This window comes from Parasteatoda tepidariorum, chromosome 5 (assembly GCF_043381705.1).
Source record: "Parasteatoda tepidariorum isolate YZ-2023 chromosome 5, CAS_Ptep_4.0, whole genome shotgun sequence".
Lineage (NCBI taxonomy): Eukaryota > Metazoa > Arthropoda > Arachnida > Araneae > Theridiidae > Parasteatoda > Parasteatoda tepidariorum.
In genome coordinates, this window is record NC_092208.1 from 42,823,682 (window position 1) to 42,841,941 (window position 18,260).

Consider the following 18,260-nt stretch of genomic DNA (forward strand, 5'->3'; position numbering starts at 1 on the left):
TAAAGTAAAAGTGGATGCAGAAAACTGATATTTATCTTGTTCTGACAACTGGTCCATGGAAGTATAAATTGGATCAGGAACATCCAAATCTTTTGAAGAAAACATAGTAATTGGAAGTTTATCAGTCTCTGGCACTTTGAATGTGAAAGATGATGCAGAAGTAGTCTGATCAGGAGCAATTTTGAAACTGAAAGACGTGGATGTATTAGTTTTCATGGGTGAATCTTTATCTAATAATGTTTTGAAGCTGAAAGATGAGGCAGACATGGAACTTAGAGTGTTCATTTCTTGTAGTTCTCTAAACACCTGTTTTATTTTTTTCAGACAGTGCATTTTTCTGTGTGTATTTTATTTTATACTAATTTTCTTTTAATTATATAATAAGTTACACTGTATAAAAATAAGAGAGAGAGAGAGAAAGAAAAAATTTAAAGTTATGGAAACAACACAAAAATATTTTTTCAAAATAATGGACCCTGGCTTCCCAATTATTGAAGGGGTCCGGACCCCTATGGTTCCGACGCCAGTGGTAGTAAGATTCTCTATTTTTTCGTCCCAATATTTGGGTCTCTAGTCCTTTGAAAAACCTTTCTCAGTTTGCTTTTTATTTTGATAAGATATTTAATATGGTATGGGAGTTTATAGTAATCATTCCTAATTTCCATTTTATAGGCGTCTTGAATGTCCTTGGTTAAAATAGTGATCTAATTCTCAATATCCTCACCAGTACTAAGTTCATTTGAGTACAAACAATAATGATTCAACAGGAGCTCAAATACTCTTTAACAGATAAAGGATGGCGTCAAAATCCGCGCAAGAACGACCAACAGCAAATGAAAAGAAACTGACCGATCCCAGCAAACCACGACGTCACCAACACAAGTTGAATGCATGAAATATCCTCTTCGACGACTAACGAAAATCGAACCTTATACAAACCTTAGGTTACTGAGGTGAAATATATTATTGTAAATTAACCCTAAAGAATGTTTATATTCTCTTCATATTTTACTTCATATCATAAAGAAAATATGAAATAAGAGATAAAAGCAGTGGTGTCTGACTGAGAGGTGTGTAAAAATAAGTAATTATTGATTTAAAATAAAAAATATTTATTATTATCAAAATCTTGCTTTAAACAGAAAAAATTATTTGATTATATTAAATCCTAGTGCTACAGGACAATTAATTATGTATTTTGGTGTTGCACGTGAAACATCAAAATCAAAAGTGTATCTTGATAATTTTTTTGTAAATCAAAATGAGAAATGTTTCTACATATTTAAGCAAGACAACCTGTTTTGTTATAGTTAACTTTAATTATTATTTTTTTTCATTTTCTATTATTAGTGTGAATTCTTTTTTTTAAAAAAAAACCTGTACTTAGTTACAGATCCCTTTACCAAAGTTGAAAATTTCAAATGAGTTGCCCTTCATTTAACAGCCTATGACTTGTTGAAAACTGATGTTTATAAGTTAAAAATCATTATTTCTAAATCTTCAACTTTTTACCTTGGAAATGATATCTAGTTTACTTATTATTAAGTTTAAAATTTTTGTCATCTGGTTGCCCAACTTGAAACCTGTCCCTGTACAGCGCAGAACAAAAAAAACAAAGTTTTGTTTTCCTTCTTTCTAAGAAACAATTATGAAAAAAAAAAAAATTTCCTTCTAAGTTGATACATCATTTAACATGTTTTCCATACATTCCTTGGTTTTTGTCAGCTTTGTAGGGTAAAAAGGTGAAACAATTTCAGAAATATCAAAATAGAAGTTATCATGAAATCCAGAAAATCAGCATCAATGCAACAATTTTTCTATAAGCGATTGGTTGGCTTTGCTGAGAAAAATAATTCATTGGCCAAAAGCTTTCAGAAAAAGAGTGCAAGATAAAATCTCTAATTAAATTTACCTTTTGCAGAATTTAATAAAATTAAAAATACTAAAACATTTGTAAAAAGAAAGAAAGAAAAAATACCCCCAAAGCATCAGAACAAACTTTAACAATTAATAAATTCAGCCCACAGACTGAAAGGAAAAAAAAAAAAACGCTTTTATAAACAGAAGCAAATATTCCAATCCTTTCCTCCACATTTTTGCCTTTCTTAAACTACATAGTCCCATAATCTCCAAAGAGGTCAAAGATTTCTCCATTCATCAGGGTTCCCACTCAATTTCAGAAAAAAAATTCCCTGACTTTTCCAGGTAAATTTCAATGAAAATCCATACCAAATTTTATCTATACTACAAAATTTTTCATCAGAAAATGTGGATTCTTTTATGCCAAGTATTAGATTTTTTGTGTAAAATAAATATCATTATATAAATTATATAAGAAAGGAAGCATTTCAGTTTGACTAAAATGTAAAATTTTTACAATAAATAATTGTAATAGATGTTAGAATTATTTAACTCGAATCTCAATAACTGAGTATTGTTACTGACAATTTTAAGACTGGTTCTTTTCCAGGAATAGTGAAGGAATTTTCCAGGTTTTTGCAAGAAAATTGCAACTGTTCCCTGACCTGTGGGAACCCTGATTCATTTTCTAACATAAAAGAGTTTGAAATGACATACTAGTTTAGCAGAATAATAATGAAGAGAATTTTAAAGCAAAAAAAGTATTGCTGAATTGATGATATTTTAGCTTTTTTATGATAAATTTACATCTAAATAGAAGTGGATATAACAGATGGTAAAATATTTTAAATTAAGAAAAAAATTCCAGCTTTTCTTTGAAATTCCCTGATTTTTCCCAGTTTTTTCCAGTATAAAAAAATTCCCTGATAATTCCAGTTTTTCAAGGTGGGTGGCCACCCTGATAAAATAGAGGTTGAACAGAGGAACTATCTTGCATAAAAAGAGAAGAAATTCAGATAATTTTGAAGAAATGAAAGCCAATGCCATACTATTTTAAAATGTAATTATTGACTTGTAAAAAAAATATATTTAAATAATATAAATATGATTCACTACAAAATGAAGAAAATTGTATTCGCCGTTCATTGGCAAAGTGGCTGTTGTCTAAATTTTTTTGGAAAAGAAACTTTTTTGAGTTTTCATCTTGGACATCTTCAACTGTTATACTGAACTTCTCGGTTCTCGATTTTGCAGACATATTTAAATGCAGCTCAGACACATTCTGTGTAAATTCTTTTGATGACTGAATAGACATAGAACAGCCAATCGAGATCAATATTAACATTTTCAGATTGGTACAATATAATCTTTCTGAATACCCAGCCAGACAAAGATTTTTAAATGCATGTCAACACAAAATATTTTCAGAGTTAATAAATTTGTTTTGGCTCTCTTTCAAACAGTACAAAATTAAGATAATTGGGGAAATTTAAATTTGCCTGAATTTAAACTTCCAAACCTACAGGGAAAAAAAAATTTTAATTTGACAAAACTATTAATAATTAAGAACACATGAAATAGTAAAGGTTTATATAGATTTTGTTTTATTTACATGCTTTCATATTTAAAAGAACAGAATACAATTAATCAGAAACATATTTTTAACTTTTATCATTGGCAACTTTAATCATTTCTTTGAAATGAGAAATAATTTTAGACTCCCTCTTTTGTCTCTCTTTTCTATTGAACTTGGCAAGTGCACGTTTTTCATCAGCACTGTAAATTTGGTTTTCTTTTCTCAATCGCACAGCTTCCATACGTCGATGTCTAGGTAAAAATGAAACTTAATTTAAATATTGTAAAAATTTAAAATATTGTAGACAAAAATCCAGCACAAATAAATAGCTTAAAAAAACTAGTTCGCATCATAATTTGCGTTATGTTGCGGCCGTTATATTCCAAATTAACAATTGTATTTACTAAAGATAGCATGCATGCAAAAGTCATTTAAGGTAAACGATAAAAACTATTTTAGGTTATTTTACACTCTGGAAAATATTTAACTGTATATTTGCAGAAGAAAATATTTAAAAAGAGTATTTGTGTCATTTTTTTCAATATTATGTAAATAGAATGAATAACATCTCAGTACAAAAGAGAAGCATAATTAATTAAAGTTAACCTTAATAGTTATCTGAGATTTCACTCAGATTTGATTCTTCATAAAATTAATTTGAATTATATTATTGATAATTTGAAATAAGATAAAGATTTCTTCATGTAGTAGAATCTTGATCATTTTAGTCTTTTTCATTGTAACTTCTGTTAATGAATAATTTTTCCAAAGTTATTTTAAACATGAATATAATTTTTTCCTTAATCTCAATAAAAAGCATGTGAAAGGTAAACTATGAAAATTATATTAAGTTTTAATTGAGTCTTTTTCATCCTAACTTCCGTTAATCAATATTTATTCCAAAGTTATTTTAAACATGATTACAGTTCTTTTTAATTTCAATAAAAGGTTGTCTTATTTTAACTCTTTTCTTAATTTCAATAAAAGGCTGTCTTATTTTTCTCAACATCTTCCCTGAGGCGGTGCTCAGGAGAAAGAAGAAGAAAAGAAAAAAGAAAAAAAAACACTTTTTGCTTTGCATGGCTAAATAGAATTGATCATTTTCTACAAATAACAAGCATTTTGTTAGTTGAAGAAGTCACTTGCTTTGATTTCGCTAAAAAATCTAAAAATCATAATTTTGTTGCTCCAACTTTTTTTCATTATTATTAGTAGTAGTTTAGTTTGGCCATCAAGGCTTTTAATGCTGATAAAGAGAAGTGGATGATTTTTGCAAGAAAAATCTAATATAATGTAAAGGGAATAAAAAAAGATCTTACAAAGGATTTTATAAATCAATAAAATCCAGTAACGATTTGTAATTAAACGCTCTGTACCAAAAATAGAAAAAAGGAATACTACCATTCATTAAGAGTAATAAAGCAAGTGAATTTTAAAATTATTAGACTTATTTGACTAAAACATATTATTAAATGATCATATTAAATAAATAATAGAACTATTATTTAAAAAAAAAGCACTTAATTTTCTGAGTTTATTGATGAAAATGTATTAAACTAAGATCCTACAGTACACATAAAATAACAAAGCATAGGTGAGTTGGTTTAATTATCATTAACTGCTTTAATGTACATTATACAACCCAGTGGTGGTTCTGCAGGCAGAAAGTTAATATATTTATTCTCCCATATGGCTGCGCATATAAATAACCTCATTCCATTTTCAACCTACAAACGGTCCTGTACGTAGAAAAGGCACTGAAATTTTGTACACTCAAATACCCACCTATCTAGAATAAGACAGGAGAAAAATTAATCATCATACTAGAATTTTCTGATTGGAGGGCAAGGAGAATTAGCTTGGGCCAAAATTGTACAAAAAGAAGTGGGAACATTTCTTAACCAATAAAAATGTCAAAACCACCAATGACAAAAACCACCCTAGCTGAATAAAACACCATTTTCCTGATCTTACTGAATCCAATTTCGACTCATTTTACTTTTAAAAAAAGCAAATCTGAACTTCAATGCCGAACATTACACAGTTGATTTTACAGGTTTTCAATATGTAAAACGAAAAAACCAATTAGATAATTGAGCATATTTTAGAATAGATGAATGATAGATTAAATTTACAACTGGTTACTATTGAATAGTAGGCTTTCATAATGTGAGAATAAAATACCAATTTAACATAATTTTGCAGAACAAAATTTTTTTAATATTATTGATAGCTAGTCTTAAGTATTGATTTGCGTAGTAAATTTTTCTTAAACTTAAGAAAAAGTGAGATATTTGACTAAATGATAACAGCGTTATAATTTTACATATTACCATTAATTAATGCATGAATACACTTTTATAAGAAGCATCATTAATAATAATAATTTGCAGGGAAACTTACCTGCTTCCGCTCATAACATAACCAACAGCTTCAAATTTTTTTATCTGATCACCTGTCAAACCGATTTCTCCTCTTCGGGGAATTCTCTTTCCTTCAGCAATATAAGCAGCCATAGCTGCACCTTCACCAGGTAATAAAGCTTTGCCATAACTGTAAAAATACATAATGTGTTTCAGCGGCAAATTCAGATATTTATGGTGCAACACATATTAAATAGAGAAATATGTAAAAAAAAATTCATTTTGTGCTTTAATTAACATTTTAACTTTTTCCCCTTTTCTAACTTGTGAGAAATATATTTTTCCATGACCCATTCAATAGACCGATTATCATAACTAAGATTTCCCCTATTTCCTTAAACGATTTTGTGTCATTTGGATATTCATTCTCTCATTATGATAAGTAAATAAAAATTAATCTGCTCTTTGAAAAATCCTGTGCCTGTTTGTCCAGCTCGCATGAGTGCCACTATTAGTTAGATATATATTTGGTCAAAAATCTACTTATTTAAATCTTGTATTAAAGTTGAAATGTAAAATGTTTTTGTACTGCAGCATTTAATAACCCAGTCTCAGTTAGAGCTGATCTCAAAAATGAAGTAAAAGATGAGGACTGTGAAATATATTGCTGTTATACCAGAAGAATTGACAGTTTAGCTCAAACCACCAAATAGTCATTTTCAATTAGCTGTGAGGAATGCATGGAATTATATAATACAGTACATATTCTTGAATATGAATATATTTTGTGCCTGTAGTTTCTTTAAACAAGGGGGGAAAAGGAATAAACTGAAAAAAAATTAAAATTTTTATCATGCATAAATTTTGATTATAAAAATTTATATGATTACAGCCTTACCCTTTTTTAAAAAAATGTACTTCTTGTTGTACTTTGAAAAATGTACTATTATCTTTTTTAAAGAAAAATATGTTACAAATCATTAAAATACTTGTCTTCTTTTTTTAATCATATAAAATATAGGTAGATTGCTGAAATCACTAGCTATTAATGTACCTACTATTAATGTAATGCACTATGTAAGTATTTTCCTTCATTATATAAATGCAAAGAACTTATACAATAATAGTATTTTATGGGCTTAGAATCTACTTAGAATCCTAATGTTAATATTATCTTCAGTTAATATCATCTTCAATATAACAATTACAGGGATTAGAGCCATCAGAAAGTAAAAAAGAGGAAATCTAACAATGAATATATATCAGGGTTCCTACTCTTTGAACAAAGTAAAAATTAAGCACTTTTAAGAACATTTTTTTGAAAACATTCAGCACTTTTTTTAAAAAATTAAGGACTTAAAACAATTAATAAAAAAATAATAATAAGCAATTTTAATATAATGTAAGCACTGATATAATTAATTGTATTAATTAACAGGGCTCGCCAAAGAAGTACCAGGCAATTTTTGTAAATCCAGGTTGGTTTTTTATAAGACATTTTCAGACTGTTAAAAGTAAACGCTATTCGGATTGTAAAAATTAATGTATGAAACTAACCTGTATTTCATTTTTAATGATTTCATTGAAATTGAATTAGATTTGCAATTTTTTCATGCACATTAAAAAAAAAAGAGTAAATAACGAAATTTGGCAAAAACATTGAAAAATTTATTATAAGTTTTTATATCATCTCGCTACTAGACCAGAAAATATGTTATATTTACTTTAATGATGAACTTTAACATAATTATTTCCAGCCAAACCTGTTATTAGGAATTAACTTTACATATTAATGTTACTAAACATTTTGGCGAAAAACATTAACTAATTTGAAAACAACCAAAAATTGAACAAATTTTAAAAACAGTATATTAAGTTGCAATGTTAATTGAATAAAATTATTATTAAAATTTACGGATCTTTTAGCTGAGTTGATTTATATTTTATGTAACAATCTGCTTATCCTTAAGAAGTAAAAATCTAAAACTTTCAAAAAAATATTACATTGCAACGAAACAAATTATTAATAGTTACCAAATATTGAACTTTCTTGTTAGAAGCAAATCATGCTTTTTTATTTAGTACTTACAGAAAAATATTTTGAAGCATTTTTGAAGAAAAAAAAACTTTAGGTTTTCATCAAAAACCCAATAAACCTCAGGTTTTCGATGAAAAACCTATGTGGGCTGGGATTTTTCAAACCCTGCTTCGTACAGATATGCTTAATATTTAGCACAATCATGAATTTAAGCAGATGTGTTATGAGTAGAACTGAATTTCTTGAATTCTGTCAATTTTGAAGGTTAGTGTGAGTCTTATAGTTAGGTACCTTAAAACTGCCCCCCCCCCAAACAAATCACTATCTCTTCCATGTGCAGTATCCCCCATGTCCACAGTATTCTTTTCTTTTAGAATGCTTCATTCTCCTTATAGAGTATCATTCTAGGCAAAAGACAGAATATATTAATGAAAGAATCAATATATTAATGACTGGACATGCTTTCTTCCCCTTACCTGTAGCCCCCCCCCCCTACAGACACATTANAGCCCCACAACATTAATTCTTGTCTCTCTAAAATGCTTTATCCTCAAGGCATGGTCTAATTTTAAGTGATAAAAGCACAACATTTTGTTTTAAAAAGTTGACCTGAAAAATTGATCCAATCAACTATAGTGATGCTAAAAAATTAAGGATTTTTAAAAACCTTGTACCAAAATTAAGTACTTTTAAGGGCCCTTATTTTCCAAAATAAAAAAATAAGCAAAAATAAGCAGCAAACCGTGGGAACCCTGTACATATATATTAAAATTGTAAAAATATGAATTATGTGCACAATATTAAAATTGTGTGATTAAGCATTGCGATATTTGATCTTAAATGAAGAGAATATGAATCTGATGTGGTTTTTTAATCATGTAAATATGAAACTCTATATCTAATTTTAAAAATGCGAAAATACAAATCATGCTGCATATTTTTTAAATCCCGTGAATACAAATCTCAATGTCTAATTTTATAAATCACGTATAAATAAGAAAATCAAAGTTTAATATTACAAACCGCGGTTTCAAAAATGAGTAAATACAAACAGCGAGGTGGGATTTTTAAATCTTGTAAATAAGAATCGCAACACATAACTTTTAAATCAGGTAAATACGAAATCAACGTTTGATAATAAAATCGAGATTTTAAAAATGCGTAAATGCAATTGCATGTGTAAATCTTGTAAATAAGAATACCAATGTACGATAGTTAAACAGCGTGAATAAGAATCGCAATGCGAAACTGACAAATCAGATAAATACGAAAATTGATGCTTGATATTAAAATCGGGTGAATAAGAATCGAGACATTAGCATATTCTGGACTTGGGATTTCTAAAAGGCTTGTTTGTATTGTCTTTTTTTTGCAGCAATAATAAATAAAAATTTACAAGATTAATTGAATGAGCAAATAAATATTTTCTCCATAAATTCACCGCTTTTTTTATTATTATTATTTCGTTTGCTTTCGGGACAGCTAACGGGAAGCAGCAACTTCTGAAGTACAAAAATACGAGCTATCTGGCGGGCGGGTAAAAATACGGAAAATCTTATTTTTCGCTATTTACGGAGAAAATAGCTAAAATAAGTAAAAAATGAGGAAGGGTAAGCAGTTACAAAGTAGTTTGAATTTACTGCTCATCTTTGAAAATCGGAAATAGATAAAATTATTTTATCTGAACAACTGAATTTCCAGAAAAAACGGATTTAAAAAAAAAAAAAAAAACTAAGCTGTAAGAGAATTGGAGTTTTTGATAAAAAAGGCTGAAATTCGTGAGAAAAAAGCAGAAAAATCTTATCCCTGCAATTAATTAAATCAGCAAAGTTCTTAGAATTAGCTGGTACTTCATACATCGAGGCTAGATTAGATTTTATATGAAAATAAGTGGATAAATCAAATCAAATGATGAAATAACTTTTCTACCATTTTAAATGTTTGGGAAAAATCTCCTGTTAAAATCTAGAAGGTTGCAAGTATCAATATCAATTTTGATGCAAGTAATGATAAATTGAAAGCATGAAAATTTATATAATCTTTATAAGAAATTCTACACAACTAATCAATTTTTTCCCAGAAACTATTGGAACTTAAAATTACTATTAAAAAAAATTTTTCTTGTAACTATTTTATTTTATAACCGTCATTAAACAGACAACCAAATTTTTCAGGTTTACGACTACAAATGTTCAACTCCGTAGCCTTGTAATTTATTTTGAACCTAATCCAGAAGATAAAGGAACTCCTGGATAAAGTATTGGAAGAAATTTGCCATTGAGGAGGATTTATTGATGGAATGAACCTGCACTTGCATTACATGGAGAGGAAAATCTCTTAGGGCTATCCTGATGGCAAGGGGACTCTTACCCATGATCCGTCTACCAATAACGATATCTTATATCAGCACTGTTTTCGGTTAAAGCTGGATGCAGAATTCGTACCCCGTAAAGCAGAATTTTTTCAAGCTTTCGGCGACAATTCTCTAATACTAATACCTTTCTGAGGGACATTTTCAATTGTAGAAAATATATATGTTACTAGTTTAAAGTAACAGAAGCGCAAAGAAAGAAGTGTTTACAAAAAAAAGCTTTTATGTATAGAACAGTATATATGTTTTAATTATAAATGTAACATTTTTTTAAAATCTAAACATAAAAGGATACTTATTCTAATATTATAAGCAATATTCTCCTGCTCTAAAAATACTTGTATAGTTAACCTTTTCTAAATTTCTGCATTTTGGAAATTACTTTTTATAATGTCAAAGCGGAAAAAAGTTGTGCAGAAAAAAAAATTCAAAAAATTCTGCAGATAAAAAAACCCAAACTTCCTTCCCAAATAAAGACTTTCTGAAGGAACTATGTAATGTTCTACGACAATGTTGCCACGATTCTACCATGGGGTATCGACCAGATATGGCTTGGATTAGACCGCTTCACCTCATTGGAAGGTGAACACGCTATCCCCTGATGAATCATGGCTCTTATAATTATTTAGTAAAATTGGTTGAATACATCTGTACCTGACCATTTTTGCTAACTAAAGAAAAATTATATATGAATTCATTTTTGCAACTCATTCTTCTTCAGATTAATAAAAATTAAGATTTGAATTAAAACTCTTTAAATTTTTGTTAGTCAAATAAAAGTTAAAATATTTTATGCACAGAATTAGACAGAAATTTTTTTAACAGTCTCAAAAAGCAATTCGTAATGTCTTAAATATAGCATAGTACTTACTCTTCAGCAGATAGCCGAATCTCCTTTTCTTTTTTTCGTTGACACTTTTTTTTCTTATGCTTTTTCTTACCTAAACTATAAACATAAACTTTATTCAAAGTAATATTTATGAAATAAACAAAGATTGTGCAGTCACATATTTGTAAAATTCTCTTGTAATTGTACCTCCGATAAGCAAATAAGATTAACAGGAATAATTTTGCTGTCTTGAAAAAAAAATGACATTTTTTTGGAACAATATCCCATACCAGGCTACTTTAAGGAAAAATGACATACTGAAAAAATTTCAATTTTTTTTTAAAGTATAAAATCAAACTTAATAGTAAAAGAATAACAAATGTATTATTTTTTAGTTTCCAAGTTAGATTCTTTAAAACAGACAGCTATCGAGTAAATACAAACAGCGATTTTGGATTTTAAAATCATGTGAATATAAATCACGATATTGAAATCATATAAATGAAAAATCGATATTGGATTTCAAAAATGTAAATATACAAATCATGATGCGTAACTTTCAGATCGCATCAATACGAATAACGATGCACAATTTCTCATTGAAGTGAATATGAATCAAAAATCCTAATTTTTAAATCATGTGTAAATACGAAAATAGATGTTGGATACTACAACCGCAAAAACGAATCACGATATTGGACAAACTTGTGTGAATACGAATCATTACAAAGAATTTTAAAAACGCCTCAATACAAATCGTGATATTGGATTTTTAAATTTTGTAAAAGAGAATTGCAATGAACAATATTGAAATTGCGTGAATAAGAATCGCATCGCGCAACTTTTCAACCAGGTAAATGTGATATTCGATGTTTGATATTAAAATGCAGCGACCTCTAGATTACGAAAATACAAGCTATCTACGGATTGGTCAAAATAAGGAAAGTCTTATTTAATGCTCGTAAAAGCTAAAATAAGTAGATATGCCGAAGGTTTGGGAGCTATGTAGTTTGAATTTTTTATATATCTTCCGATATATTATATCTATATATCAAATCAGAAATAAATATAGTAATTAATTTATTTCAACGACTAAATTTTCAGAAAAAGCTGAATATTTATTTTTAAAAAAAACTTTTCAGGAATCGGGATTTTTTGATAATAGGACTGAATCCCGCTAAAAAATCTCATCACTGAACAGGGCTCAATAATCTTGAACTAAAAACTAAGTGAATATACTGCTTAATATTTTCGTACAAAAGTAATTTAGTAGGGGGTCTCTCCATTCACCATTTAAAAACTCCGTGAAATGGTTAGTGTAGAATTTTTTAGAATCAATCATTTTGAAAATCAGATGGAAAAGAAAAATCAATAACTGTGAAGCTACAAAACTCCACCTTACAAGATTTGTTACTGCATTTATGGAAAATAATAAATAAGACATATGGCCACTGAATTCATCACCATAAAAAATTTTTAAATATTATATTCTTAATTGAATTTCTTTTTCATGAAATGATTAAATTCTTAAATAGTTGGAAACAATGAATTCTGAGGATAAGTCAAGATGTCCTAGTCTATATGTTTCAGTTGTTTTTAAGTTTGAAATTAGCTATTATAATTTAAATAAAAAGATGTTATATAGAATCTTTTGATTTAGAAAATTATTATAAAATTGGCATTTGTATATAAAGAGTGAGATGTTGTAAACAAACATCAAAATTGGAAATATCAGGACAAAAAGCTAAAAATCAGAACATTATATATGAAATATCAGGAAGACTCTTACAATACTAAAAAGTTACATTACATTCTTTTTTTAAACTGTTCACTATATAACTTACTTTTATTTTTCTTCCTTTTTACTTCATCATCACTATCATATTCATCAGAACTAAAATGAAAATTAAATATGAAGTAAAAAAAATTTTATTTCTTAGCAAAACTGTATCTAAGATATTACTATTAAAAAAAATTAAAACCAATTCAGTTTAAATAGAAATTTTAGTTGACCTTTAGTGACCTCAACCCCCTGCTATCCTTAGCACAATGACCTGCACACAATGAGAGGAAGGGTTGGGAATGACAGCAGAACATATGGAAAATTAAACTAATTGTTCTTTTGATCACTAGTTGTAGACAGATGATTTTAATTTTTTCTTTGTTTTGTTTCTAAAATTTGATTTATTAGGAAACTGTTCTTTTAGCTGGGTTCCTTGTAGCTTCATAAAAAAGGTGAGATGATAAATTCTGATTGTTTGTCATTAAAAAGTCAAAATCTTTTCTAACCAAAATAGTTAAACGTAGAAAAAAAAATCGTTCTACTTCGTAAGAGAACTCGTTAAAAAAAGAAAGAAATTAAGATTGCACTTAATTCACAAAGGAAACATTTGAAATAAGACAAATCTTTTGTCTCCAAATCGTAAGCTTCAATTATTTGAAATCTATATATCAGTGATAAATAAGTTCATAGATAATGAAAAATAAGCATCGAAAAAGTTTATTTTTGATCTTTAAATGATGTAGAAAATGCTGAAGTAAATGCTACGAACTTTTTTTTTTTTTTTTACTGAAATTGATTAAAAGATGCAAAATATAAAATAAAAAGAATACTTACTTTCAAGAAAAAATAATTAATGAATTTCAATGGGGAATGAATTTAGTTTCTGAGACAGAAGCAAATGCTCCAATTGAAATATACTAATAGATCAAAGTCTTGTTCCATTTTATTTTTGGTATTTTCTATAAAGTCAGTAGTGGGATATGTTTTGAAGAATATCATTTTTTTTCTTTCTATTTTTAGATTTTTACCCTGCCAAATTTAATCTTCTTTTTTCTTTTGAATTTAATCTTTCTTTTCTGTTGCAATTTGAGAGCAATTTTTCAGTCAATCAGCAGTTGGGCGTCAATTTAAAACTCCTGTGATTTCCTTTTCTTAGACGCATTTATTTAATGCAGAAGCATAGTTTTTTTCTTCTTTTTTGTTATTTAATTTCTACATCTTATATGCTGAATGCATTGGTTTGCAAAAGGAGCAGAAATTCTTAATCAGCGTTGAAAAATAAATAAAAAGGAAATACAACTAAAAGCGTCTACTGAAATCGGATCGATGCATAGAACAAAAAGTTTTATTTTCTAGTTTTGTGACAGTTTGAAAATAAAATATTTATAAAGAAAATATAGATGAGAAGAAGAGAGTTAAAAATAAAGCAAGTTTAATTATTCTTAAGTTACAAATCGGAATTTGTAACACCATTTGTAGACGACGTCACGCGGTTTTTCGTCAATTGAAAACTTCTTTATTCAAACTATGCTTTAATGAGAGAAAAAATAAGAAAGAAAAACGTTTTCAAAGCAAACATTACGAAATAGGCTTGTAATTTCGGAAAATGTTCGGTAAATATCTGTTGCTGAATAAATCCACCGTGATCTTAAAATAATCTTGTATGGCTTGGGATAAATGAATTCATCATATAGACTGCATTGGCACACAGTCCGCACATCGTGACAGAAAAACTTTTAAATACATATCGGTTGCGGCTTATCTAACGGAAATTACCGTACATTAAAAAATATAGATATATTTTTACTCATTTATTTCAAAAATAATTTGTGGCCCAAAACTAACTTTCTAACATACAATATTGATATAAACTGTAGCATTATTCATTATAGAACCAATGTTTTAACTGCAGGGCGAGAATGTGACAATCTCACATATTTTTTCTTTTCTCGCACTAAAAAACGATCAACGCGATAAGTTTGCGAACTATGCGTGAATCTCGAATTTTGGATAAAATTTTTTATTCTGCCATTTTGAAAAAAAAAAACACATCAAAACAGCTACGACAAATGTTGAGAAAAAATTAGTTCTTCATAATAAGTTGTTTAAAGATAGCTCTATATTTAGCTGTTAATGAATTACCAAACTCCCTCACCGACAATTTACAGCAATTTGTTAAAGTTGAAGTCTGTGAAAACTATGCTAGAAGACCTAATAAAAAGTATGAACATGGAAATAACTTCAACGAACTTCTCTATTCCGTAACAGAGATAATTGAAAAGCCTATGCTGGCAGAAGTAGAGGAGAGGAAAGTGTGTGCACAATGCTGCAAATTAAATTAGTGATTCCGAATAGTTCAGCATCTGTTGCAAGGTCATTTAGCACCCAAATCTGTATTAAAACAAAATATTGTAACAGATTGACTGGTGAGCATTTGAGCAATCTAATGAGAATAGCTGATGGAAAAGCAGATATAGAACATTTTCCACATGATGATGCATCAAAAATATTCAATGGTTTAGTAATTAGAAGATGTTAAAAAAATGTATTATAATTAAAGAAATAATTTTTCCAAGTCTATTCGTGTTTTTTTAATTTTTAGAAATCTCACTTAACTTTTTGAAATCTCACCACTCTCCCATTTTTTTTCTGTAATAAAAACACTAGAACATAAAGCAACAATATAAAATATGTAAAGTATTTATCACAACATTTTTACATCAAATTCATGTAAAAATGATATGTTAAATGCTTCTGAACCACTATAAATATAAACTTACTCAGATATTCTTTCTGGAGAAGTACCCCAACTTAATTTTCCAATTTCTTCTCTTTCCATTCGTCTCCTGAGAAAAACAATAGCTTATTGTAATACTTCAATAAAAAATATGCAATAATAAATGTACGTATCTCAAATTCAAACATACTGAAATAATTTATTACACTGAATAAATTCAGAAATTAATATTTTCTTCAACATCTTCATCTTTATGCCTGTAACAATCTATTTTTACTAAATTTATAATTCCTAATATACTTTTAAAATTACTCGTAATTTGTGAATATAAAATAAACGTTAAGTCACGTTCTTTCAACCAGGGTCCTGCTTTTGTGAATTTGTGCAAATAGGGTCCTGTTATTACAAAAAACTTTTTCAAGGAGTTTTTAAATTGCAAAGACATACAAGATTATGCTCAACACTTTAAAATTATAATTTTCAAAAAATTTAATTTTCAAAAATAAACACCAATTGCTGCTACTAAATTAGAGATGCAAGATACAAATATTTGGTATTTAGCCTATACTGCTAAACGCAGAATATTCATTTCGGACGAATTAAGGAAGAAATGCCTGAGACGAAGACAAAACTTAGATCATTTACATTTGCCTTTCTTCCCCCCCTCCCCTCCTTGGAATGATTTATTCGATTAACAAAACTATAATAAACATAAACAAATTAGTGAAGGGTCAGATTAAAAGATAAATTATTTTGTGAAGGGTCCATTTTTATGAAAAGATATTTTGTGAAGGGTCCGTTAACTCAGTGTTCCCCAACTGTGGAACAAATGGCAAAGGGCCGCCCATTTCATTGAAACTGAATTTAAATTCCTAGGTTTATACCCCAAATTAAAAATATCTGTGTTCCATTAAAATTTCATTTATTTAAAAAAAAGGGCCCCCGAAGGGGCTTACGTTCTAGTACGTAAAAATTTTAAATCACTTTATATTTATTTTTTTGGTGTAACTGCATTTTACTTTGAAGGCATGTTTAAATACAATTATATTAAAATTAATAATTCAAAATGATCTAAAATATAAACATTAACCCCCCCTCCCCCCAGAGAGACGCTGTAAAATTATCAAACGTTGACAGGTCCGTGGTGATAAAAAGGTAGAGGAATACTGCGTTAATGGACCCAAATTTCTACTAAACAGACCCCTGATATGTAAATATTATATGGGTCATTCTCACAAAAACAGTCATTTTAATGTCCCTCCCCAGTATACTTTATGTACACTGGGGAGGGATACATAGTATACCCGGAGAAGACTTTAGTACACTTTATGCTGTTCTTATGACATTCGAAAATCTTTTTTTCAAGGAAAGTGTCTTTCAGAATGCAGATTAACAAAAAATAAAATATATTAATTTTTAGTTATTACAATATACCATTGTCATTCCCTCACTAGTCCACACTGTTGACTTAAAAAAGGGGAAAATTGTTTTTAAAAAAATAGTAAATAAGTTAACTAATTATTATTTTTAATTTTAGAATAGGTATTGAAATACATAATTCAAAAAATCAGTTTTAAATTTAATTTCTGATAAAAAATATTACCACAGCACTATTTTAAACTTAGTCTCCAGTGTGTTGTATCATTCCCTCACAACAATATATTTACAACCCACAATGACAACATAATGAAAATATTTTAATAAAAATTGTTTACAACTGACATCATAGAACAACACTTGCAGTATGTTTTCATACTTAACTTACTAAAGCTTTGATGTGTAACAAATTTGAATGTAAAAAAAATATAATGTAACTAAAAAAGTGGATAATTATAAGTTGCTATATTGATTTCAGAATACAATTTGGCCTAACTGTTATTTTGAGATTTTATTAAATTTTTCATTTCCTCACTAACTTATGTATAAAAATAAGGAAATAATGCTAAAGTGATTGAATCATTTTAGAGCATTGATAATTCAAAAAGATGTGTATATTGCTTAATTTTCATGGCTAGCTTGGATTATAAATAAAAAAATTTGAAATTTTCGTTTGTTCCAAGACATTTCGCAGAATAACGCGTACCCCAGCTAAACTGAACCCTTACCCCTGGGGGTACATGTACCACACTTTGGGAAACACTGCCCTAAACCAATAAGAGCTGCATTTTAAATGTGAGAATATTTCAGCAAATACTGAAGAATTATTTGATATAAAAATTATCATCTAAATAATTAATAAATGAAATCTTACCTATCCATGAAGTTATCCTGATGTGTGCGATTTTTTCTTTGTTGATCGAAATTTTTGTTAGTTCCCTCGTATCTACCTTGTTGTTTCGGTACATTATTATTAAATTTTCCGACATCAGACGGTGTCATGGTTTCCTTTAAATTAATTTGGTATTTTTATACCTTCCCTCATGGAAGTGGACAGGATTGTTGCTCAAATTTCTTTGTTTCTTTGTGCTTATCTTTGCCTCTTTGTGCTTATAGCTCGCTTATGACATGCTTGAATGATTTGATGCAAATGAAGTTCGGCTGTTGCTTGGCTGCCCGCCTTTTTAATACATAGGGGTATTTGATTAGTAGATTACATCATTGTTTTTATATTAATTGCTTAATCGTTTTGTCAGGTTTACTTGTTGTTGTAGTTCATTTACGTCACACTAGAGCTACACAATGGGATATTGGCGACGGTCTGGG

The 18,260-nt window shown here is 28.4% G+C and overlaps 1 protein-coding gene across 2 annotated transcripts in view; it reads right to left on the bottom strand.

Annotated features, from left to right (window-relative positions):
* LOC107436553 (NKAP family protein CG6066) overlaps positions 1-18,041 on the bottom strand; it is a 46,058-nt gene extending 28,017 nt beyond the window's left edge. The window contains exons 1-6 of one of the 2 annotated variants that reach the window (XM_043056757.2): positions 17,809-18,040; positions 15,601-15,666; positions 12,882-12,931; positions 11,080-11,149; positions 5,840-5,989; positions 3,447-3,687 (exon numbers count right to left, since the gene is read on the bottom strand). In XM_043056757.2, the coding sequence (XP_042912691.1) occupies positions 3,522-3,687; positions 5,840-5,989; positions 11,080-11,149; positions 12,882-12,931; positions 15,601-15,666; positions 17,809-17,936 (630 nt within the window). In that variant the 5' untranslated portion in view covers positions 17,937-18,040 and the 3' untranslated portion in view covers positions 3,447-3,521. Of the gene's footprint in view, positions 1-3,446; positions 3,688-5,839; positions 5,990-11,079; positions 11,150-12,881; positions 12,932-15,600; positions 15,667-17,808 lie in introns of those variants that run through there. The other variant, XM_071181361.1, reaches the window with a different exon arrangement.
* Between the last annotated feature and the right edge of the window lie 219 nt (positions 18,042-18,260).